We start from the raw sequence: 26469 nt of genomic DNA on the forward strand, positions 1-26469 counted from the left end.
TTTCGATAATACTTTTGTACATTACTTATGCCGTTTTTTCTGGTTTAAATAGTTTTACGCTTGTCATTTAGCTGCCATAAATAGCTGACTATGTGGTATGGGCTTTATCAATTGTTGATCAGTCTGGATACTTATATTTGTTTTTTTTGGTTTCATTGATTTTGTGTGGTGAGTTGTGTCATTGGCGCATCTTTTTTTGGATATATAAGATTTTAAACTGAAAATGTAAATTTTGTTCATTTGTTTCTATATTCATTCAATCAAAATATAGTTTAAATTGTAAACATAACATTAAAACGACAGCCATTTTGCTTTAAAACATTCATAAACATAAAAATCCGCAGCAGTTATTTTACCAAATCCTCAAAAAAGAATAGTTATTTTAATATATATATGTCTTTCGAACGTCGGATATGATTTTGACAATATGACATATTTATTATAGTTTTTTTAACTCTCATTATTAGAGTCAGGTTTACTCAAACCCTCACCTTAACCCTAATCATTTATCGATACATTTATACATAAACATGATAAATACATATCCATTTGATTAAGGATTTTTCGTTTTGAGTTTTTCTCGGAGTTTAGATATTTTTTTGCGATTTAACTTCTACATCTTTATTAACTGATGCAATATTAAAAATGCAGAAAGACATATATTGTGATTAATATCTTTTTGTTTCAAATCATAATCACGTTTACACAATCAAGCAAAACTGTACAGACTAGTAACGTTTACATAAGTCATGACACATATATATATACTTGAAAATTTACTCATTTAATGACAATACAATCAACAAGCAAATAATCACCATCATTTTACAGAGATAAAATAGGACACAACATTACGAATTCTTTAGATTGGTATTTGATTAGTATTACATGTAGTTGATCCAGTTAAGACATATATATATTTAGATAGTTCGATTACAATTTTTAATATAGATATGACTACGGTCTTAATTAGTTTGATACTTTCCTATATTGGACCTCAGTCATTTTCCTGTACTTATCCTCATTCAGTTTTGGAGGGAAAGTTCTGTGATTTTTGTAGGTCATTTGTAAGTTATTGGGTATTACGATAATATTTTGAAAATAGGATATTATATATATGTCTTGTGTATGTTAATTACTCATTATACGGATCAGTTAAATCGTTGTGTTATGGTTCCATTCATTACCTTAATACCACATACAATGTAAATAAAAGAAAATATATTACAGATTTTAGTTTCCGGTTGTCCTGTCTTTGCAATTTTTAAATGAAGTTTGCTACTGTATAGTATTACATTCATATGAATATGTTGAAAAACTATCCCTCAGATTGGTTGTGTTATATTATTATACTTTATAGTACATGATTATGAGAGTGTATACTTACTTTGAAATTTAAGATTTAAAAGTTAAGATTTAAAAATTAAGATTTGATGTATGTAATTTATTCACTTTTTTTGTCCATGCTATAGTTCTATTTTATGATTATCATTAAAAGACGTGTTCACCATAAGCCGATACCGAAACCGAAACCGATACCAATACCGAAATCAAAAATAAAAGTGAGGTAAATGGTAAATGTATAATATCAATTAACTCAACCCTTTTAATCCATTATTATATTGTTTGAAATTTGAGTACATTAGATGGAACATTACTTTAATTCATTAATTCACATGAATATATCAAAAAGCAAAGTTTCCTTCAACCACTATGAGACACACTAATGCAAGTAATATACAATTCAAGATGCTGATACAATTTCTTTTTTATGTAAATTAGTCATTTAGGTAAGGTTGGTAAGTCGCAGGGAAAAAGCTGCTCATAATTCTACATTAGGTACATTATCGTTCCGACTATTCCTATAAAGAGAACCTTCCATTTTATAAATTTTCTTTTTCTAATAAAATGATCTACACAATCTCTTGGTGAACGAATCTTTTTATGGACAAATTTGCTTTGATCGACGATTATAACATTTCGATTGCTTATCTACCTTACAGTTTATGTTGTTGCAATAGGATGTTAAGATGGATATATGGTATCGCTAAGTCGCCCAGCAGTCATCACTGTGCTGACATACTGTGCTGACATCAATAATCATTGATACGGTCATATTTATAAATTAATTGTTTACAAAACTTTTGAATTTTTGGAATACTAAGGATGTTCTACCTCACAAATAGATTACCTAGCTATACTTGGCAAAACTTTTAGGAATGTTGGTCCTCAATGGTCACCAATGTCGTACTTGAATTGGCCTGTTGAATTTTGGAATTCGAGTGTCACTTATGAGTCTTTGTTAGACGAAACACGCATCTGGTGTAAATACAATATTTAATCCTGGTATCTGTGATGAGTTTATTTAGCAACAATTACAAGGAAACGGTAATATCTCACATAGACCGGTTGGATCCATATCTAAATGGATTGCGCTCAAAAGTCTTTCTACATCCAATGAATTTGGAAACTATTCAAAATAACAACACCATTTCAATTTCAACTTTATTTTTGTTTGTTATAATTTATATTTCAATTGATTTTTAATTATGAATCAATTCCTACTGAAATAATCTCAATAATTACGTAATTTTGATGATTCAGTTTTTACTATGTCAATCTTATTTACTTTTCTTTTTGTTAAGTACAGAGGGAATTGTAAAATCATATCAGATATTATAATCGAAACACTACAGCTATGTTGTTGGTTTGGATGATTATATGCAGGTAGTGTGAATCAAATCACCAAGAACCCTATTTATGTGAGACTTTCTGACTTGCTATAATAGTGATCAATAGAAAACAGGCTTTACAAAAATTATTAGAATAGACTTTTTGGTCAGGTTGTTATCTCTTTGACATTTTCCCCTAATTTTAATTCTCAATTTTATTATCACTAGTTTTAACTAACATGTGATAGATATCTTTACTCGAATCACTATATGTAAATATATGTAATCAGTAGTGGAAGTTTACGTTCGGATATTTGTCACACATACAACTTAAACAGAGTATACCGCTGTTCGAAATTCATAAATCGATTGAGAAAAAAACAAATCAATCCGGGTTACAAATTTAAACTGAGGGAAACACATTAAATATAAGAGGAAACAAGTTACTAAAAGTTAACCTGGTTAAGTATGGTGAACATTGACGTACATTATTATGAAATTGTTAGTTTCTATTGCACTTGTGTTAGCCTTGTTGACCTGCTACATGTATACTGGATATAAGTAGTAGACATGATTTATAAATAGTAGAAATGATTTATAAATAGATTAATACGCATATGTATTGATCAAGTACAAATAACTTTAAACTATCATGTGATAGACATAGTTACGCGTATCGCTACAGGGAAGTTTATATAATCAGGAGTAGGAATTTACGTTCGGATATTTATCACAACATATTAGTAGTTTATCAAAGTTAGAGGTGAGTATTGACTAAAAGAAACGGGATTAACAATGGAAACACACATAACTAAACAAAAGTGAATTTAGATTATGTGAACATTGACGTACATTATTAAGAAACTTGAGTTGATTTCACTGTTACCATCTGTACTTACCTTTGTCGATTAACTTTAAACAGTCGGTCGCTACAAACATGTATTTAATATACAAACAAGTCAACTCATTGAATAATATAAACATGATGAATTATTTCAATAATTCAAGTGTATCTTACTACGTTTAATTCTATTTTTATACTATGAAACAACCTTTACTTTAAAGTCTGGATTGTTGATTACAACTACGCTTCACAGATACATTTGTACATGAACTTGCCACAGGTGACTTATATTTAAATATCGAAATGGCCCAAGCTGCTGCTTCCACTTGTGAAATTTGTACTGCTGGACCTGGTGAATATTATTGTCAACAGTGTGACCAGTCATTTTGTGGAAGCTGTAAATCATCTCATTTACGCACGAAGTCTTGTAAAAACCACACTTTTTTAAGTGGACCAAATATTAACAAGGATGAAAAACTCCTTTGTACAGAACATGAAGAAATTTACTTTTTCTACTGTCAAGATTGTGATACTCTTGTGTGTAGAATTTGCTCCGTAGAGAAACACAGCCGCCATTTGATGACAGATCTTACTAAATCAACTGAAAAACTCAGATTCGAAGTTGTCAAGAACATAGAAGCAAAGGTAACAACATCCAAGGTAAACCTTAGCAAAATAGAGAAAGAAACAAAAACCTACCGTGACGAAGTCAGAGCAGTCATCAAGACCATTACTGAAGAGGGGAACTACTGGAAGAATTTGATTGATAAGAAAGTAGATAGTTTTGTTAGGCTATTGCATGACGAGGAACAGAAAACTTTACAAAATATAACTGCATTAACCAAAGTTTATCGTGGAGATATCGAAAACTGTCAACAATGGGAAAAGAAAATCAAGAAAATGGAAACAATGGCAGACGTTCTGTTGTTACAGAAGCTGAAGAAACTTAGAGTTGATGTAGACAACATAGATTTAAAGCCAGTTCCCGGAAGGTCTTATGTGTCATACAGAAACAAAAGTCCTTCAGGCACAGAAGTAGACAGCCTTTTCGGGGAGATGCAGTTTAAGTAAGTAATCAATTCATAGAAAAGGGATAATAATGGTATTAATTATTGCATCGGTATACGAATTGATTTCTTGACTACATGATTTCCCTGTATTTTGAAGGTGTGTCACATAGCAATGCAATAGGAGCAACAGATACCAAATGGGCCGATAAACCGACAAAAAATTTAAAAAATACAAACAATATTAAAAAAAAAACAAAAGACAAACAACACTACGCAAGATAAGAATACACTGATACTCTTTCGAGCTTTTGTTTGAAAAAAAAAAAACTTTTATCTTCAAAGGCAAACATATAAAGTAGGTTTTAGAAAGACTAAAAGATCATAATAACTGACTATCTTTATGATTGATACTACAAACCTAGGAAAGAAAATGTTGTTACATAATTTTTCAAACAGACTAATTTCGTACACTCATTTTGATACGACGAAGGTTTAGTTTTGACCGGTTTGTATGAACAGAAGCCTACATACAATGTACCGCAATTATAGGAGATACAACGGTTAACATGGTTAAGAGGGCCTTATATACATAAAAAATGAAAGCAGACAGTTTGATAGAACGACACAAAGTACATTAAAGCATCTGGTATTGCAGATTTTAATTTAAAAATTGTAAAACTCAATTTAAAGAAATTAAGGTTTTAACATCGTTAACTACAGCTGAAAGTTAATGGATTTGGATTATAGGTATGTGATCTTGCATACCTATATAGTTCTGCGGTATCTTTAGGTGTGGGTATTCCCTTTAAATGTAGACCATGATTACAAAGAAGAACCATCCATTGTTGAAAAAAAGTTTTACAGTTTCTAGCACGTGGTTGTTGTCTCTTATGTTGGACACTTAGTAGCTGAAGGATTTATTTTGTTTGTAGCAAATGCCTCACTCACAACGTCACGTGTGAAAAAATAAGCTACTGCCATTACTGGTCGTTTTTTACATTAAGATATTTTGTCCGAGACTGATTTGACATTCTTGTTATGTTTGTGATGTTTTTGCTTATATCGTGTATATAGGACATTACAAATTTAACCTATAAAACTCATCCATCATTTATATCTCTTAGTTGTAAATGTCCTCCTGTTGCTTGTGTATAAAAGGCGCTTCGGAATTTTTTTCTAAAAAAGTGTTTTGTCTATTATGGATTCCTGGTGTATATTATCATTTTGTTTTAGGGAAGGAAACGCGTTGATGGAAAAAACTGATAGAAAACAAAATACCAGGTACTACAAATAATTTATTGTTAAGTAACGGAAATAGAAGTACATATGAGGCATTATTTGACTATAGAACACTAATGATTAAAGAAAAATAAAAGTAACCATTCAGTATTGAAGATGCAGACAACGCCAGAAGCACAACACAAATACTAGACAGTAGTCCGTCATGTAATGTCACTACAAGAGCTTGTGGGAAAACGAACTACAATATGTTGATAACCATTAGATGACTGAAGATTTGTAAAGAAGTGGTGACTTTCTATACACTCTCTAAAAAACAAAAAGATGTGTTATGGTTGCCAATGAGACATATATTCACTAAAGTTCTAATGAGAAAAAGATGTTATCAATCACACGCACTTGTAAGGGTTTCAACTAGATACAAAAAAAACTGTAACGTATTGTCCGCTATAAAAGACTTGATTTGCAAAAATGTGCTGGGAACATTAGTTTATACCAATGTTTTCGTTGAAAATTTTAACACGTGTTTTGGCAAACATTACAGTTGTGTCATATACTTCTATTCCTATTCTCATGCTTTTTTCAGAAATAAGATTTACACTCTGGATAATCATATTTCAGGGCACCAGAGTCACAAAAGAAGTACAAATACGCCTGCGGTGAATGTTGGTAAGTTAAAATAATGTCCACATTGACAATGTTGTTTTTATAATTGTCTGGGTTGGTCCATGGTGGTTTTTTTCTGACTTATTGAAATGTCATGTCAAGACTGTTGGTAAATTTTGAAGTAATATAAAAGAACTTGTCATTACTGACATTATCATCTGTTATGATATTGTATAGTATATGGAAATTGTCTCCCTAGAGTGATAATATTGAAGTCAATTCAGACTAATCAGAATATGTAAATTGTCTTGAGAAGTTGTATTCAAAACAACACCGTTACACATTTTCCTAACAGATAAAATAAAGTCTTATATTGACTGCTAACAAAATAAGAGTAAAAAGTATCTAAATAAAAATTAACGTACCTTACTGTTTAAGTGCAAATATTTGGAAGATGTTACTTTCCTATTTACAATAAAAGATTGATATTAGTGCATACAAAACAGTCCCCACACTAGAACTAAAAACATGCAAACTTTGTTCAATAATGTATTAAACATGTTGTATTTTAATGATAAGCAATGTTTTTATAATATTCGGAGTATTATTAAGTAAATCTTGACAGATGTAATGAATGTGTATTTCTGAAATGAATACACAACATTCCACGTTCTTTGAAATTAGGATTTTGGTGAAATGTTTGTTTTCCTTTTTAATTCAACCTGCCATGATTTGCTAACAAATACATGTGTTTGGGATTTTGTTTAACAAAATAACAAACTCTTCAATTGTTTTGTACTGTATTGTTATTTGGTATATTTATTGGATTTTTGTTACAGGAATGAACAGATTTCAACGTAAGTAAAGTGTACTTTTAAAAATGTATAATTACAGAAAACAAAGATGGTTTGAATTAACCTTTTTTTTAATTGTTCTTCTGATTATTAGTGAACGATCAAGTAATACCTTATATTTCACTTAAATCACAAGGCCTTTGAATTCACCTGATAAGTAATACGTGAGGTAAAGAAAAATTGATGAACGTCGGTAAATACTTGGTCAAATATGTTCAGATTATATCGGGTGCGGTTCTGACTAGGTCGAGTATGGTTCATATGAGATCGAGAATAGTTCAGCCGCGTACACAATGGTTAAATACTGGTCGAGTAGAGTACAAGTTCAGACTGTCGATATAAAAAAGAAGAGGTTTTATGATTGCCAATGAGACAACTGTCAACAAGAGGCCAAAATGACACAGACATTAACAGTTATAGGTCTTCAACAATGAGCAACGCCCATACCGCATAGTCAGCTATAAAAGACCCCGATATGACAAATTGAATGTAAAATAATTCAAACGAGAAAACTAACGGCCTTATGTATATAAAAAAAATTAAGTATAGTTAAAATTACAGTCGAGTATTATAAAGTAAATTGAAGACCAGTTCATATATAAAATGTAAACAAAAATAATTATCTGGCCTTTTGTTGGAATGATAATGTTTTTTGGACACAACCTAAAACACTTTGTAACCTCATTGATTTATTGGTGTGTTTCCGAGAATTTTTCTTTGTAAATTAACATGAAGGATGACATTTAAAATGTATGGACATTTTAGTGGGATATTTTCTTAAAAAAATCTCATTGAACCATTATTCCGGTAATATTTTTTTCAAACACACAACGTACACGCATGCGTCTCGTGTACTAAAGTAAAGATTTGTGACTTTTCAAAAACACTTCACAATTAGGCACAAGTATGTATTTTTTTTTTACAGGAATGAACCTATTACCAGGACTTCGAAGCCCGGGTATGTATTAAACTTATAATTCGTTTCAGTGCTTAAACATTATGAGGATTGTTTTATTCACATACGAAACTAAATAGCTTGAGCTTTAAATTATTCTAAGCGGGATTATTCATTCTATGTGAGAAAAAACCCGTTTTTTATACGAAAACAATGGTATATTGATAGAGCTTGAGTGATTCAGTAACTAATGGTACATACTTAAGAGCATCTTTTGCTTAACAAGAGAGTGTATGTATTCATATTGATATCTTAAACAATGTAAATAATAAATTAGACCGTTCAATTCTGTTTGCGATAATTTTTTTTCGTGTTCATAGCATATTGACATGATTCCAAATAAGTATATTATTTTTAGCTTTGAACTACTGTTAATTTTGAAATATTTTATTTTCATTGTTGCGTATATTACAACAAAAATTTTTGAAACTGTTTGAAATATATTTTTAGCAAAAAAATAAATTAGAATTAATAAATGATATGATTGGAAATTGTCCTGTGTAAAACAAATACCGTTTATTCGCTATCTTTTTACTCTTTTTAAGGTATAAAATATTAAAAAATAAGAATTATTTCATTTGAAAAAATAAAACGAAAAGGCGTTTATACAAAATTTAGTCCTGGTATCTATGATGAGTTTAGTCACAAGATAGCTAGAAAGATCATACATCAGGGTATCAAACTGTAAGCATTCGAACTATCAAAATCAGAAAAAACACCAAGACCAAAATTAAGAATACAAGATATTAAAATCAATATGCAAAAACAAAACATTATCATTTGCCTATGCTTTGGAAGTGTAGTTATTTTAGGACATGACATAGTACAAGGTGTATCAACAATAGTGTGTTTCCAATATTCTTTTGTAAATAAAGTCGGAAGATTGCCTTCCAAATGTAACGCAATCTAAACATTTTCATTTCTAATTGTATTGAACAGTTATTCCGGTAATGTATGTAAGAAAACAACGTACATAAATGCATCTCTTGTTCTAAAGTAAAGATTTGTTACTTCTCAAAAACTCAAGTATGTCATTTGTTTTACAGGAATGAACGTAAAACAAGGTGGATCGGGTATGTATTAAAGTTAGAACTCTTGTCAGTGCTTAAACATTATAAAGATTGTTTTATTCGCATACAAAACTAAATAGCTCGGTTGTGATCTTATTGTTCAGTCTATGTGTATTTTTCTATATTGATGAAACTCTAGTAACTGATGGTACATAGTTTAGGGGATCTTCAGCTTAACAAGATAGTTTATGTAGTTTTATTCATTACTTAAATAATGTAAATAATTTATTAAACATAGACCGTTCAATTCGAATAGCTTTAATTTCTTTTTTTTTGTGATCATAGCATATTTGCATGATTCTAAGCATATTTATTTTAACTTTGAACTGCTGTTAATTTCGAAATATTTAATTTTTATTGTTGTCGATATAACGACAGATTAAGATTTTCACAAATAGTTCAGTCGCACGTTAATTCTGAACGCATCATTTGAATGCACCACTGAATTAAGTCCAATTATAATTATATGTTGTGTCTTATATTAGAGCAAACGTTTCTATTGTACAATATGTGATAAGGATCATTAAAAGATTATATTTATACCAGACACAGTAAAACTGTTTTCTAAATGTTTGTTCAGCTAAAACTTTTCTTATGTAATTTTTCATTGCAGTTCAGGACGTTCTATGTAAGTAACACATATTTACCTAAATATAATATCACACTCATTTGTTTTTTAATGCATCAAAAAAGAAAAGTCTATCTCACATCAACAATAGTCATGCCATTATTTATTGCAAATGTGTTGTTGAAGTTTACTTAAGAAATGTTTTATGGAAGCCGTTGTTTGAAATTTTTATATGGCCTGGGCGGTGATATTCGAATTTTATCCTATGCATTATCGAGGGATAAAATTAACGAATATAAAGGCCCAGGCCATATGCCATTTTTAATTTACATGTTTTTCTCGTAAGCTACCGTCAATTCAAAAGTTGACATTTCAACGTCGGAGCCGCCATATTCTTGCTGAAATCAGTTTAATAATGAAAACAACACGTTTATATACTGAACGACTTTAAAAAAGCAACACTCATGTTTGATTCTCTTACATCTACTTTTCATGCATATCATACTTTCTTTCTCTTTACAAAAAATCAAAATCTGAGTAACCTGTGGTCATTGATCAATTTTTGCTTTGTGAAACAGTTCTTTCAATCCTTTGCCTCACATGAATCAGTTAACACTGTTGTATCTCCATATTGCCATGACTGAGAAATAAAAAAAACTGAATTAGCCCTTAAGAATACTGCAAACATGAACATATAAACGTGCTGCAACCATATATGTAAGACTTCAGAAACTCGTCCTTCAAACAACGATACAAGTAGACAAGATTTGTTACTGGTCATCAATGAACAGATTAACGTGTAGTGACAATGAAACGTCAACAGAATTTGATTACACAACGTCATTTGCCAGATATGTTTTGCGGCTGCAACATTAACTACTAATCAAATTGCCGAGTGCCATTGTGTACAGATTCATGTCATAAATGTTTCCCATCAACTGAATTACCAAAGAATCGACTGAGGAAAAACCTTTAAAGCCCCCAAGAAGCAACCGCATAATTGCAATAACCAATTAATAGGTTGAACAAATGCAAAATCAGAAAGTGTAAAACAGAACCCAAAAGTTGTCAGACAGAATTTGTTGACCTTTCTAAAAATCATTTTGACGTTTGTAACAGGCAATTTTTATTGCTTTTCACGGTGACACATTCATTCAAAAATAACAATAAATTAATCTAGTGTTGCGTTTCTAAAACGGTCAGTATATATGGGAATAATACAATACAATAGAAAGTAAACAAAAACCTACCTCAAAATCAATTTAAATATAGTATTGTACGAATTTGGATTGTTCATGTAGCAGAAAACTTTCAACTCTAGCGTCTTCATTTGTATGACGTCATGTTTTGAAATGACTTAAATGCGCCAAAATCAGTAATAGACTTTCGCGGAATCTTGATTTACTTTGATTTTGTTAATTTCTTCGAGCTCTAGTGCATTACTTCTTTTTATTATGCATCCGAATAAGAATACAAGTTATTTTTCTTTTTTTTAAATGCAATTTTTAAAACAATAAAATGGGCGAAGGATTTGTAAAAAGGTTCCAGTACATGTGGATTAACGTGGGAAGTGTTTTATTCGAGCCAGTATTATATATATCTCTGAGTCGATATATCGCAAATGGTATCACGGTGTTGTTTACAAAGCGAATTGCATAAAACATTAGAATTTAAATTTTCTTTTATCTTAGTATACTTTAGATCATCTTCAGCTTAACAAAAGAGTTCATGTATTTATATTGATTACTTAAACAATGTAAAGAATTCATTAAACATAGACGTTCAATTATGTTAACTTTGCTTTAATTTATTTGTTTGGTGTTCATAGCATATTGAAATATTAACCTCTAGCTTTTTTTGGTGCGTATATTAGGACAGATTAAGATTCTTACAAAACGACCATACTTACTATAAATGTGAAAGCATTATTTGAATTCACTGAATTAAGTCCATAATCATTATATTGTGTGTATTAGATAAGAGCAAGCATTTATATATTAAAGTATGAGATTAGGATCATTAAAAGTTAATAATTATACCAGACTCAGTAAACACATTGTTTTCAAATGTTTGATAAGCTTACACTTTTCTTATTTATTTTTTTTTAGCAGTCAAGGTTTGAGGATGTAAGTAACACATATTTACCTTAATCCTATCACAATCATGTGTTCTTGGAGATGTTAATGTATGAAAAATGAAACTTCTATCTCATATCAATTAGTTGTCCTTGAGACTAAACACAATAGTCATGTCGTTAGATATTGCAATATGTCTTGGTGAAGTTAACGTCAGTTCTTTTATTATCTTAAGTACACCGCAAATTATCTGGTAATACTTATATATAAATTAGTAGTTTGATGTGTGTAAAACACATATTTAGATAAACGCAAACACATAACTTAAAGTACAAATAAAACATAACAAAAAGCAATTTGACATGCTGATACATTTATTTGCGGTCGTATAAAACATTACAGAGAAAATGATAGTGTTCGCCAGATAATTGATGTAACAGACTATAGTGAATAAAAGTAATGAGGGAACATACAGTTATTTCTCTTTTATATAAAACAAAGATGTCAAAGTGAAAATTTGGTTGTTCCACTTGTATGCATTTGTTGTTATTTACAAAGAAAATGAAACACTGTTTTATCTTGCGTGCATGAATATGCAATCAAATGTTTTGTTTTATTTTACTACAATTGTAGATGACTGTTTAAAAGATCATTGGTTTATTTTGATATCACAAAAGTCAGACGAAAGGCTACATGCATGCAATAGAATGTTCATCAATTGCATACAGTTTAAATTTAAAACCGGGTCTCTTTTATGTTTTGCCAAACCGTATAGAATTTTTAAATGTATATTTGTTTTTGTAATGAAAAATAAAAAGACATTTGATCGATCATGTATAGCATAAGAGACACAATTCTTCACAATAGTAGCGAGAAATTTGTTTGATGATTTTTATTCGCATTAAATATTTTTATCACCCTTTGATATACATCTATATCTATTCTTTAAAATGATGCAGACAAACAACAATATTTGTAGAGTATAATTCTAACCATTTTTACGGGTGTTTTATTTTTCTTTTTTAGTATGTGCACTAACAGTAATTGTGATTTGTAAGTATTTGCTCTTTTAAAATGTTTTTTAAACGAGTCCTTATTCATTTCACTGCCAACCAGTGACCGTCTGAAATTGGTACTATTTGAAAATGACCATTCTAAGTAATTCTATTTTTTTCGTGTTTTCATCGGATAGTTTTGATAATTCTACCTATATGTACTCTATGCGAGCCATCGACTTGTAATCGATTTTGATCTGCAGAATACTAAACATTATGGCATAGTACTTCAACATACTGATACAAATTCAAACAATTTAGACTTGTGGTCATCCTATGCTTTGACCAATTAAGCCCATCTTTTTATTTCTGATTCATAACCAATAGTTACAAAAAAAAAGTACAAACTGATTCTATTTTTTCAATTATGAATTTGCATCTTACTACAGCTTCGCAGTAGTTCTAATAGCTATTTTTTTACTTTGTATTGCAATTTCTGCTGTATGTTTAAGATAAACACTCAGTTATTTGAACTAATTGTCGATATCAAGGTTTTACAGATATACAAAGAATATTTCCTGTGAGCAAATTGTCAAAAATGTAATAGTTTATATATATAAAAAAAATGCAATTTGCTACAACTAAGGATATTGAAAGTAAAATATTACATGTATAGTTCTACGAATTGATTATATAAGATGGCATTCCTTTGTTCAAATAAGGGTTGAGGTAAGGTACATACTTGATCAAAGTATGGTTCGGACTCGATCCGCGTTTGATTCTGATTTGATATGTTAAACCTGAGTGTTAGTCACATTATATAAAATATATAAACACTTGTCAAGTAAAAATCAGATATACATTCAGACTGTTAAATATGAACTATTTGTACGTCGAGTAAAATTAAGTTAATTAACGACCCTTTAATAATTTGCTTACCAAATGCATGCATGCTAATGTAAGACTGTTCCTTACGTCGTAAATACAATCAGCTTCCCTTTCATGAATGTGACCTACTGAATAATAGAATTGAAAATGGAAATGGGGAATATGTCAAAGAGACAATAATAGTTATCAAAGGTACCAGGATTATGATTTTGTACGCCAGACGCGCATGTCGTCTACATAAGTGACGCTAATATCAAAATATTCATAAAACCAAACAAGTACAAAGTTTAAGAGCATTGAGGATCCAAAATTCCAAAAAAGTTGTGTCAAAAACGGCTTAGGTAATCTATGCCTGGGATAAGAAATTCTTAGTTTTTCGGAAAATTCAAAGTTTTGTAAACAGGAATTTATAAAAATGACACCCGTCCATAAAACAGACAACAGCAGAAAGTCACCAACAGGTATTCAATGGAGCGAGAAATACCCGCATCCGAAGACTATTTACCGGATTTGTTATAACACGAGCAACACAACGGGTGCTACATGTGACGAAGGATCTGCTTACCCTTTCGGAGCACCTCAGATCACCACTAGTTTTTGGTGGGGTTCGTGTTGTTTATTCTTTAGTTTTCTCTGTTGTGGCATGTGAACTATTGTTTGTCTGTTTGTCTTTTTCATTTTTAGCCATGACATTGTCAGTTTATTTTCGATTTATGAATTTGACTGTCCCTCTTTTACTGGATTGTTGTAATGCATTATATTTATAAAGCGGATCGTTCATGCCTTTGTTTTTAACTTGCGCATTCAGTCAAACATATTACAAAGCTCCATGTACGTATATCATTTTACTTCTGTTTAGGTTTGAATTAGATGTTTCTATATCTTTTGAAAATGAGTTTCATCAGTGTGAAAGTATAAAAATATTATGAGGCCTAGTAAGGCATGATGTATCTAGCAATATCACATTAATAATACATCTCCGTATAAATTGTGGTAACAAAAAGTTATCAAGTTTCAATTCAAAGCAGACGTGTATACAATCATTTAATAATTTGCGTTAATTGTTAATTTTGAGACTGTGGACTTTACACATGAACAATCTAGCCGAACATTAAACACAATCATCAGTTAATCGTTATGTGATACAATTTATGATTACTATTTTGAAATATGCTAGTGATTGGTTTAAGAAATATTAAACAACTGCAATAACGTGGTGTGTATGTTTTTGTTTTAATGTGTTATCATTTGTTATTCTAGCTACAATAGGTCACGTTGGCATGCGCTTATTATAGAAGCATAGAACAGCTGACAACCCGAGGACTATAACATATCATAGTCATTTGTATACAGAGTACGTTTTAATGCAAACAACAATTACCGTCATCATATGATCCATCTGCCATTTAAGTGACATTTGTTTTTCTGTTAACTTTACCGAAATAAAGGTAGATTCGTATTGACCACTAAATCTAACACATTATCTTTTATATTATATAGCACACAACTTTATTTGTTTCAAAAACATTCAGCTACATTTGATATATTTATAATTATATCTTTATATAATAAAACGTTTATGTGTAGTCAAGCCTGATTATGTTTAGAATATCGTTTGAATTAGAAAAAAAAAGGAAACAATATATGTCACAATAGGAAAAAGAACTTCACGCACAAAACAAGGTAAAACACGAAAGACTATTTGACCGTTGTCTGCCACCTTAACTGAAATGTATAGATAATCCTCAATAATATACATATTATGTCACATGGTCAGTTTTCCAATTAGTAAAATCAGTCAAATCCTCAAATATACTGCTGTATATATCAAGTTGTAAAAGAAGATTTGAAATGATTGCAAACACTTAACAAATGACCAAAGAAGACAGAAATCAACAGCGCTAGGTCACCGTACTGCTTTCAACTATGAGCAAGGCCAATACCGCAAAGTCAGTTTTAAAATGCCTCGAAATGACAAATGTTAAACAATTTCTACAATAAAACTAACGTCCTAAATTAAGTACAGAAAATGAACGAAAAACAAATATGTAAAACATCAATAAACGACAACAACTGAATAACAGGCTCCTAGCATCGGATACATGTAAGCACGTACATACAGAATTTGGCGGGGTTAAACATGTTAACGGCATCGCAACCCTCCCCTAACCTGGGAAGTAATTTAATGGTAAACAAGTATGTTTTAACACAGTATTCTTTTGTTCATGCTGACTTCCAAGTTTAACAGATATTTATCTTTTCAAAGCATGGTCCAGCAAGCCATTTGCTTACTTCTCTCTTTGGCTCTCATGGATAATATTCTTTTTAGAAAGCATATAACAGTTCTGTTTATGTTATGCTTTCTACAAATTCATTACCCCTGTAACTGTATTTATCCCTTTCCTAACCCATTGTATAACAAAATGTAATCAACGTGTGGTTGCCGAAGATCATTGATTGCTATCAAGGGTCATAACCTTTTAAGCTAACTGTATGATTTAAATATGCTGAGACTCAGATTTCGAAATGGATAATTTAACTATCTCGATTGGATAAATCCGATAATCCACTGGTATTATTGTAAGAATCTATATGTATATGTTCACAGAATAAATTTAAAAAAGCTGTTAAGAGAAAAGGTTAATCGTCGCGTGTTAAGTTTCTATTCAATCTCAAAGTAGATGCGTAATTTTAAACTATGATATAAATTATATGTTTTTAATATTACATTATAAAATGTGTTATTCTAGAAAGACAGACAAATTATATTTTGTTTTTAATTGCAAGTCATTGTACACTTTTGTGTTTATGAAGGCTTTCTAATTAAGATCATTAGTTAACTTAATATGACAAAAACATTGTGTTATAAAAATAGTTACATGTATACTGCCAAAAAAAGAGGCAAAATGAACCAGAGGGACATTGTTAGTCGACAAAATAAGAAGAAAAAAGTTTGGGCTAAAAAAGGTAAACAGACTACATAGACTACAATACAACGGACAATAATAAGTAAGAAAAAAAAATATATAGAAGAGGACGAAAGATACCAGAGGGACAATTACACTCACAGATCCCATCACACATGGGGTTGATCTCAGGTGCTCCTTTGATGTCAAAAGAAACCTTTGTTGCCCGAATAAACAAAATATATAGATGATCATGATGCTATAGATGATTAGTTATTAATATTACATTAAAAAAAGCAGGTTTTTTTTTTATTAAAGAAAAATTTTCAAAACTATTTTGGTGTGAGTGTGCATGCGTGTGCAATGTTATGCATCTAAACACTGTCCTAATTAACAAGAACATGGAAAAAAATATGACAAACTTTGTTTTATTGAAAAGTTATACTGCATTGTATAATGAATATTATTCTTTATATCATGTTTACAATCATACTAACCACTAACTCATCGTATATACATGCATTGGTCGTCAAAAAGGTAAAATCACAAAAATACTGAACTCCGAGAAAAATTCAATCGGAAAGGCCCTACAATGTAATCACATGGCAAACTCAAATAACAAAACACATCAAACGAATGGACAACAACTGTCATAATCCTGACTTGGTAGAAATTGATAAATTGAACCGGGTGTTGCTAAACGACGGAAACGGAATGCGAAACGGAAACGGAAACGGAAAACGGAAACGGAAAGGACTGTTTTTGGACAAGGAACAAGTTTGAGAAAATAATAGAGTTTTCACCTTGGTCTATGTGCATATCATAAACGAAGGACACAGATGGATTCATGACTAAATTGTGTTTTGGTGATGGTGATGTGTTTGTATATCTGACTTTACTGAACATTCTTGCTGCTTACAATTATCTCTATCTATAATGAACTTGCCCCAGTAGTTCAAATATTTTGTAAAAATTTACAAAATTTATGAAAATTGTTAAAAATTGACTATAAAAGGCAATAATTCTTAAGGGGTCAATTGACCATGTTGATCATGCTGACTTACTAACAACGGGTTGCCTGATTGTCTGAAAATTTCAGGGCAGATTGACATTGATATAATAAACAAATTCATAGCCGTCAAATTTTCTCTCCATGCCATGGTTTCAGAGATATGAGCCAAAAACTGCATGTACTATTTTAGCCATGTTGGACATATTGGTTCGCAGGCAGGGTCATCAGGCATATTTTTTCAGCTAGAAACCCTAATGATATATACCATATATACTATATATACGGGTTGCAGGGTCATCAGGCACATTTTTTCAACTAGAAACCTTAATGATGATTGTGGACAAGTTCGATTAAATTTGTCTTAATAGTTTCAGAGGAGAAGATTATTTAATTGAAGATTACAAAAAATTGCGAAAAATTATTAAAAATTTACTATAAAGGACAATTCTCCTTAAGGGTATTTTTAGGTCATGTTGATTTTTGGTAGATCATACTTTGCTGAACATTATTTTGTTCACAGTTCATCTCTATCTATAATAAAATTCAAGATAATATTGAAAAAACGGCAAAATTTCTTCGAAATTATCAATTTAGGAACAGCGACCCAACAATGGGTTTTCCGATTCATCTGAAAATTTTAGGGCAGGTAGATCTTGACCTGATAAACAATTTTACTTTGTCAGATTCGCTCTAAATGGTTTAATTTCAGAGATATAAGCCAAAATCTACATTACATTTAACCCCTATGTTCTATTTCTGGCCATGTCGGCCATCTTGGTTGGTTGGCCGGGGTATTGGACACATTTTTAAAACTAGATACCCCATTGATGATTGTGGCAAAGTTGGTTAAATTTGGCCCATTAGTTTCAGGGGAAAAGATTTTCGTAAAAGTTAACGACGACGGACGCCAAGTGATGAGAAAAGGTCACTTGGCCCTTTGGTCCCGGTTAGCTTAAAATAAAACAATAAATGAAATAAATAAATAAATAAATAAATAAATAAAGGAGATGTTAAGTCTACTGTATGTTTTAAGCCTGTTTGATTTTTCGGATTTTCTAAACAACAATTAAATGATTAAAAAGATGTGGGATAAACGTCAAATAGACAGCAACCTAACAACACACAAATCTCAACTGCTGTGCCCTTAAATATTATATTTGTTGATAGGGTTATTTCTGTTTGTTTAAATTTTTTTGTACAGCTTTTCATTAGCTTTGGTGGTAGGATATAGTCTTATATGTCTGTCATATTTATTTTTGTGTTCGAAAAATTAATTCAATGGTATTGTAAATTGGAATGATTGTCAATGAGACAACTCTCCAGATTAAAAAAGACCAAATTAGAATCAAATGGATCAGAAATAAGCCACTACTGGTCACCGTACAAGACTTTTTGTGCACCACATGTAGTGTCTGTACCAAGCCAGTCTGTCTCGATAATATACTGATAAATGTGTTTGTTTGCTCAGTGGTATATCTGCGTTTTTTCTCTGCATTGGTGATTTTTCCTGTTATCTGTTTTTATATAATGGAAAGAAAACGTAAAATGAACCCGATGAGACAATTAAAATAAGTCCGATGAGACAATCAAGTATGGATACCCACAGATATGAAACCTTGTAGCTAGACATAGAAACTGTATATACAATGCACTTATCATCGAATTACAATACATATTTACTTTTGTGTTATTAAAGCCGGAAGAGCAGTACTCTTTGCCTGGATCACCATATATGATATCAGGCAAGACAGGAATACAATACAAAATAATAACGTATTAAAGACTCCGATGTTTTACTGATTGTTTGTTTGTCTTTCTCGTTTTTAGCCATGGCGTTGTCAGTTTATTTTCGATTTATGAGTTTGACAGTCCCTCTAATATATTTCGCCCCTCATCTATTTCTTACATTCATTTAAACACAGGCCTTTAATTTAGCTTTTTTATTTACCATGTATTCATATTCGGATATCAACACTTCCTAAGATATATCGCTTATTATATATTATATGTTATCTATGGCGTTGTCTTTTTAGTTCCGATTTATGAGTTTGAACGTCCCTCTGGTATCTTTCGCCCCACATTTTTAAAGTATAGTAGACACATTCTTTTATCATTTGACAAGATATACACATGTTTACTGCCAAAAATTGTAAGAGTTTTCGGGAATAGAACATGTATAATGTAATATTTGAGTAAGATATACTGACCAGTTTATATAACGATTTAAAAAACAAGTTTCAATAAGAAAATACATATCGTAAAAGACCCCAACTTAAAAATTATGAAACAATTTAATTGAGAAGTTTAACGGGTCTTATTCATATGAAAACACGTAACAAAAAACAAATGTGACAAATGAACTACTGTCTTTTAAACGTTGGACAGGTAAATATACAATGTTGAGTGATTAATATGTTATCTTTTTTATCTGATAAAAGGAGCTCATTTCAGCTCAGCGAAAGGCAAATTACTTATTATAAAATATCTTTTGAACATTTCATTCAAACGCTCTGCGAACAATGTCTGTATCGCCTGAAATATCATTGGACTGATTATGGTAGTTTTAGGATCGACCAAATAGTCAAATAAGGAACATATCCGGTATCATTTGTGAAACAGTCATTCCATAACGGTCAACCATCTCGTGATGCTGTCCGTAAAAATTACAAAGGGATTATTTCAACTTCACCATTTGAAACTCTAGGTATAATAGCATCCTTGTTAGCAGCAACCCTCTAACAAGAAAATCCTGATAGAAAATACTAGCACGGGAATATCGTATCAATTGGGATATATATACTCTGTACGCAGGCGCTGTTGGCATGTTGCTACTTAGAAATATATTGCATACTAGAGTATAGCTAAGTTTACCGTAGCTGAGTGTGACTATTCTTGTAAGGTTCCTTTGTAGTCAACATTTAAACGTTCTTTATAAATCCCATGGCTTTCAAACGGTTATTATTGTTAGCTTTTGATATTATTTAGAGTTGTACGTGAATTCATTTCTATTACCTTTCTGAAAATATTTCAGTCGGTGTTTTACGTGAGAGGAGCAGTATTGATTTAGTATATGAACACATTATTTAATGTGTTTGCAAGACAAATATAATTCTTCCCTTATTTTTCTTTCAATTCTTTGATGGTAGACATTTGAAAACTGACAGTACTTAAAGTAGTCGAAAATGAAATACAAAAATCTCAATGTCACTAGAGAGATACGACATCAGATCCTTAAGGATTTTGAAGCTATCGCACATTACCCATGATCAGTCTTAGAAAAAGAGAACACAGTATGAGCACAATTAAAACCTATAATTAACATTCAAGACAGAAAATGCTTGACTTCAGAATGAAAAAAAAAAAACACGTAAAATGTAATTCTATAATTCATTCCACAAATATTTCTTAACAACATATACATTTAAAAGAATTAGCTCTTCAATTATATGTATTATTATAGTGATACCTCGAATATACTTAATCATAAAAAATCTATGATTTTCTTTTACAGTGAGGAGCCACAAACACATCATTTATTCGGGTATGTATTAAATTTTAAAATCTACCTCATTTCATAACCATTGTAAAAAGATCTTGCTTATACAGTATGCAGAATTAAATATATTTAGTTGAAGTGTTAAAATATGCTTGGGGGTAATTCAAATCCATTTTTTTAATTTGAAAACGAATAGGAAATTGATGAACCTTCAATGTGCCAATACATCAAAACACATTTTTCAGAACACCTTTAGTTCAATAAACATGTTACCCCAATTAACCTCCCCTGTAACTGTATCGTATGTCCTTAAAGATGACAACAAATACAACGATGAATATTATTCTTTAGAAAGATCTTTCATCAATATCACAATTTTTATCCTTATTTAGAGACAGAGCAATTGTCCTGCTGTCGCAACAGTTTTATTTATTTCCATTTAAGAATCATGCCAATTCGTATTTATTGTTCAAAATTGTTTAAATGAAAGAAAAGAGTTTCCTCAATCTGATTGGAAAAAAATGAAAAACGAATTCTTGTATAAAAAAAAGGATATTAGGGTCTTCAAAAATATGGATCGTTTTTAGAGATGACCTCATAATGAAGTGTTGAACATCTACAATTCTTAGTATTGATAAGTATTCAGAATGATGTTAGTTTATTTATAATTCTATATATATGTACAAAATGGTTATGGTAAAATCATGATTGAACTTCATTCAAATTATTTAAAGGTGTTGTTGATGTTTAAATAAATGTCGATTTGTACATTGGTAGCATTGGAGTATCTAATGTATCCAGTCAAGATAGTTGAAGTATCGAATATAAATTCCGAGCTTCGGCGACGACTTTAAAGTTTTATGATTTTCAATCAAGATTCTGTTAAACAGCCGAAAAACACGCGAGAAGTTATGTAAAAATCTGTTTCTCGAATAATTATCAATTCAAACCAAAAATAATAAACCAAAAATCTCGTTCAAGCGAGTGCCTTCTATATTACTGATTTGAACGTCATACACCAGCTAATTTGATGCTCGTAAACCTCATTTATGGGTCATTTTTTTGTTTCATTAAGAAAGCTGCTAATGGTTATGTCCTTTTAATTTTCTTCTATTTAAAAAAAACGGAACCAGAAAGGGTTTAATTGGACAAGAAATAGAGAAAAATGTGCTCATAATAAAATTGCAATATATTGCAAACCAGCGTTGATTTGCATAAGGTAACAATAGATTGCTTTAGATGGAGCGGTATATCACTCACACAAGTTAGAAATAACAGAGAACTGGAAATCGAACCTTGAAGTATTCATAATTAGACACATAATATTTTTATTTGGTACTTGAACTTCTTGCTGTTCATCATAAACATGATTTTAGCCAATGTATCGTGTGTTCCCCAATTTCATAAAAACAAGATAAGTACATGCATGCATAGTTATTACGGTCAATTTTTCCATATCAGGAAACAGGAAAATTAATGGAAATTTGTCAAGTATTTATCATGTTTATATTGATATATACATATATATATATATATATATATATATATATACATTATTTTAAGCATTTTGGAGCTTTGGTATTTTTTAAATACTGTAAAGTTCAAACTACGTATGTTTCAGCCGTTAAAGTACGTTATTAAAAAAGGTTGACTATATCTGAAATATAATTCAATAAATTATAATTTGCATGTTGTTGACGTGAGTATTGTATAATTGGGATTGATATTCAAAGAAATTTGTTTTTAATATATATTGAGAGAGACAGTAAAATATATAAAGGCCTGTCTATTTGGTATTGTGCAGGTAATGTTTTCTTTGTATTTCTAACGTTTTTTTGCATCTCTACATATATTTGTGGTCTTCAGAATACAGATACCATTCGTATTGTCACAGCTTAAAAGAGTAACATGTTATTGTTTTAAAAAGTAACCTGTATGATGATATGTATAATCCAAGAGAAAACAAATGTCATTCAATGACAAACTTGGACGTTCAGGTTCTCGTTTGCTTAAACTTTGTATTGATTAGTCGTTTTTTTTTCTGTGTCGTGTCTTGTGTACTCTTTATCTTTTCGTCAATTTTGTCTATTGTCACAACATTTTCAGATAGTTTTCGACTAAAACCTGATTCATTCGACATGTTCTATAAACAGTTCTATGATAAGATCAACAAAGAATATACAGAATTAAATACCATTATTGATGAAAAAAAGTGGAACACAAAGATGGCTTCGATCGAAAAATCAGCAAAGATGGGGTTAAAGCTTATATATGGCGCCTACATACACAGACTACCCTTAGCCCAGATCAGCAGTTTGCTAAATTTTACAGAAGTTATAGTAACAATGATGAACACCATTTGACAAAAAGATGAGATGCCAACAGAATGAAAAATGGCAGATGTATAAATGTATAAGAAATTTTAGAAAACCAACTATTACTCTTCCTCCTTATACATACCAATCTGGCTAACAGGCTTTATATGCAAACTAAAAGAGAGAGTCGTCCAAGAACACATTATGGCTTATAATGAGGGTCACAGACTAATTTATTTATCCCAAGAAGGTTTAAGGCAAAAAAAAAAACTCAACGAAAAATGCGTTAATCCGTTTAGTTCAAACAATAGCTGATGGTTTAAATGAGGACAAAACAATACTAGAATGGCTTGTTGACCTTACAAATGAGTACGACTGAATTTGTCGTGAGCTCGCGGGATCAATGGTCAAGCTGCATAATTTTAGTATTAAGGTAAAACATGCTTGACTCTGCATTGGAAGTCTTCTAACTACATTCAAACCGTAACAGTCATTCGAGAGAGTATGGAGACACTCTTGAGGCACAACATAATAACAATCTTATATTGGATCCACGGCCATGCAAATATAACAGGGAACGAGATAGCGGACCGTTTGGCGAAAGATGTTACAACGGAGGCCTGATCACTTAACTATCAATGTAATGCCATAACTATGTCGAATATAGGAAGTGCAGTCAAGATGTCTACAAAACTGAAATGGCAAATCAGATGGACAATTAGCAAAACAGGGAGGCAGCTATACGCATGATACGATATGGTACCTATTGTTGGGGGAATAGTACAACAAGACTGTCCTAACTTTAAAATTGGAAGAACCAAAAACAATGTAACAAACACAGAAACCAATCACGCCATATTTTTATTTGGTGAATTCGGCTAGATTTCGCCGGAGAAAACTGAGGTTCCATGCGCTAAACTGATATAGATGTAGATGAATTTTAAAAGATTATCTAACCGCTTGACTGCGATAAGACCAAATACCGAAAAGAGAATCCAACTATGTAAACCTATCAGGTAAACGAAACTCCATTCACAAAATTCGAATTTGTGAACCAAGTTATATAAATTTTGTTGTAAATATTCCTAAATATTTTTATAATTTTATCAAATTTGTTTTTGCTCTTTTTCCAAAATATATTACAATAACGGTAGTAGGTACATGATGCCAATTCTATTCTTATTCTCTAAAATAAATTAAAATGGAAATAAATAGAAAAAATAGAAAAAAAAGACTCTGCAATAGGGGAACAATTCCACAAACGCCTCTTGTTTGTAAAAAGTACACTATATACCCCGTATTTATATGACTGGGTTGTAACATTCTGATAATGATTCGAAAACTAAAAACAAACTGTTTCCCAGATAATATGTGGTTGTACATGTAGATATCGAAAGCAAAGTGTGGAGCTCAGACCATTTCAGTTATGGACGACGACAAAAAAGTGTGCATAGAAGACCATGCATGGTTTTAAACTGTTGTAAATGGCAAAGTGTTCGGCAAAGACCATTACTATATCGTCCAATGAAAAGGCTCCGACATGAAAAATTGGAAACAATTCAATTTGTCAAACTAATAACCTAATGTATAATAAAACATTTAACGAAAACAGATATGGAAGACATGAACCAACGACAGCCACTGAACAACAGACTTCTTATAAGGGACAGACATACAACGAAAGTGGCAGATTTATACATGTTTGAAGGCGCCATACATACCTTATTCCTGGACAGTGGTGTAATAGTACACCATAAACAAATTCATAAAAAAAACAGTTGAACCGGGCATGACTCCGCAGATCAGTACAAAGCAGAAACCCCGTTAAAAAACACACAGACATCACTTGGCAGAGTATTTATAAATACAGCCAAATGTTTGCACCTGTCCTAAGTCAGAAATCTGATGTACAGTAGTTGTCGTTTGTTTATGTAATGGATACGTGTTTCACGTTTCTCGTTTTTTATATAGATTATACCATTGGTTTTCCCGTTTGAATGGTTTTACACTAGTAATTGTGGAGCCCTTTAACAGCCAAGGCTCCGTGTTGAAGGCCGTATATTGACCTATAATGGTTTACTTTTACAAATTGTTATTTGGATGGAGAGTTGTCTCATTGGCACTCACACCACATCTTCCTATATCTATTAAGATAATTTTTAACAAGTCCGTACTATAGCCAATTTATTATTGATTTTTAAACTAAAAGAATACAATAAATAAAGCAAATGAGTATTATTTTCTTTCGATAAAACAAATCAAATCAACAGACCTTAGTTTATCGTTATATGCATATTTCGTATATTTCCTGCGATATCATGCCTAATTATAACATTTTTTTTAAATTTTAGAACTTTATAATATCGAAGTTATATCGTTTACAACCGTGAATATGACAAAAATTTGAACATTGTATAACATTTTTTAACCACAATAAACCCTTCTGGCTGAGGTTTACAAATTACCAAAATATAAAATAATTCAACAACTTGCTGTCTTTTGCACAGCGTAATCACATTTGAGAGGAAGTTCTAATGTTTACTGTTGACTGGTATTGATTCAAAAATATTCGCCTCAATAGTTTCATTGTAGCATACACGCATTTCGGGTGTACATGTAACATGTGTAAAAGGTCGAGGGTTCTATATTTGCTCAATTCAGATGTACTAAAAATGCTTTTTCTCTGAGCATGTGTCATTCAGGAAGTAGACAGCGACAACCAAAATTATTTGATAATCTCTGATTCTCTTGGACGGTAGCAGATCATATTGGCACCCGTTGAGATTCACATTTCGTGATAAGAGTAATATCTATGAAGTCATATTTGAAGAAAATAGAACGGGACAATGATAACTAGTGATTGCGTTCCTAGAATTGTTGAATGAGACAACTCTACCTTCACTACTTAACACCTTTTATTTAATATCAAGGTAATTATAAAAGGATGACAAATAAGCATAAATT

General features: G+C 31.0%; 1 protein-coding gene across 1 annotated transcript in view; it reads left to right on the forward strand.

The window, feature by feature from the left end:
• Nucleotides 1-15362, forward strand: part of LOC139486250 (transcription intermediary factor 1-beta-like) — a 73466-nt gene extending 58104 nt beyond the window's left edge. The window contains exons 3-11 of the mRNA XM_071271034.1: nucleotides 5760-5807; nucleotides 6387-6434; nucleotides 7211-7228; nucleotides 8151-8183; nucleotides 9227-9253; nucleotides 9864-9878; nucleotides 11927-11944; nucleotides 12920-12946; nucleotides 15037-15362. Coding sequence (XP_071127135.1) covers nucleotides 5760-5807; nucleotides 6387-6434; nucleotides 7211-7228; nucleotides 8151-8183; nucleotides 9227-9253; nucleotides 9864-9878; nucleotides 11927-11944; nucleotides 12920-12946; nucleotides 15037-15079 — 277 coding nt within the window. The 3' untranslated portion in view covers nucleotides 15080-15362. The remainder of the gene's footprint in view (nucleotides 1-5759; nucleotides 5808-6386; nucleotides 6435-7210; nucleotides 7229-8150; nucleotides 8184-9226; nucleotides 9254-9863; nucleotides 9879-11926; nucleotides 11945-12919; nucleotides 12947-15036) is intronic.
• Nucleotides 15363-26469: the final 11107 nt, after the last annotated feature.

The sequence above is a fragment of the Mytilus edulis genome, chromosome 8, assembly GCF_963676685.1.
Source record: "Mytilus edulis chromosome 8, xbMytEdul2.2, whole genome shotgun sequence".
Classification (NCBI taxonomy): domain Eukaryota; kingdom Metazoa; phylum Mollusca; class Bivalvia; order Mytilida; family Mytilidae; genus Mytilus; species Mytilus edulis.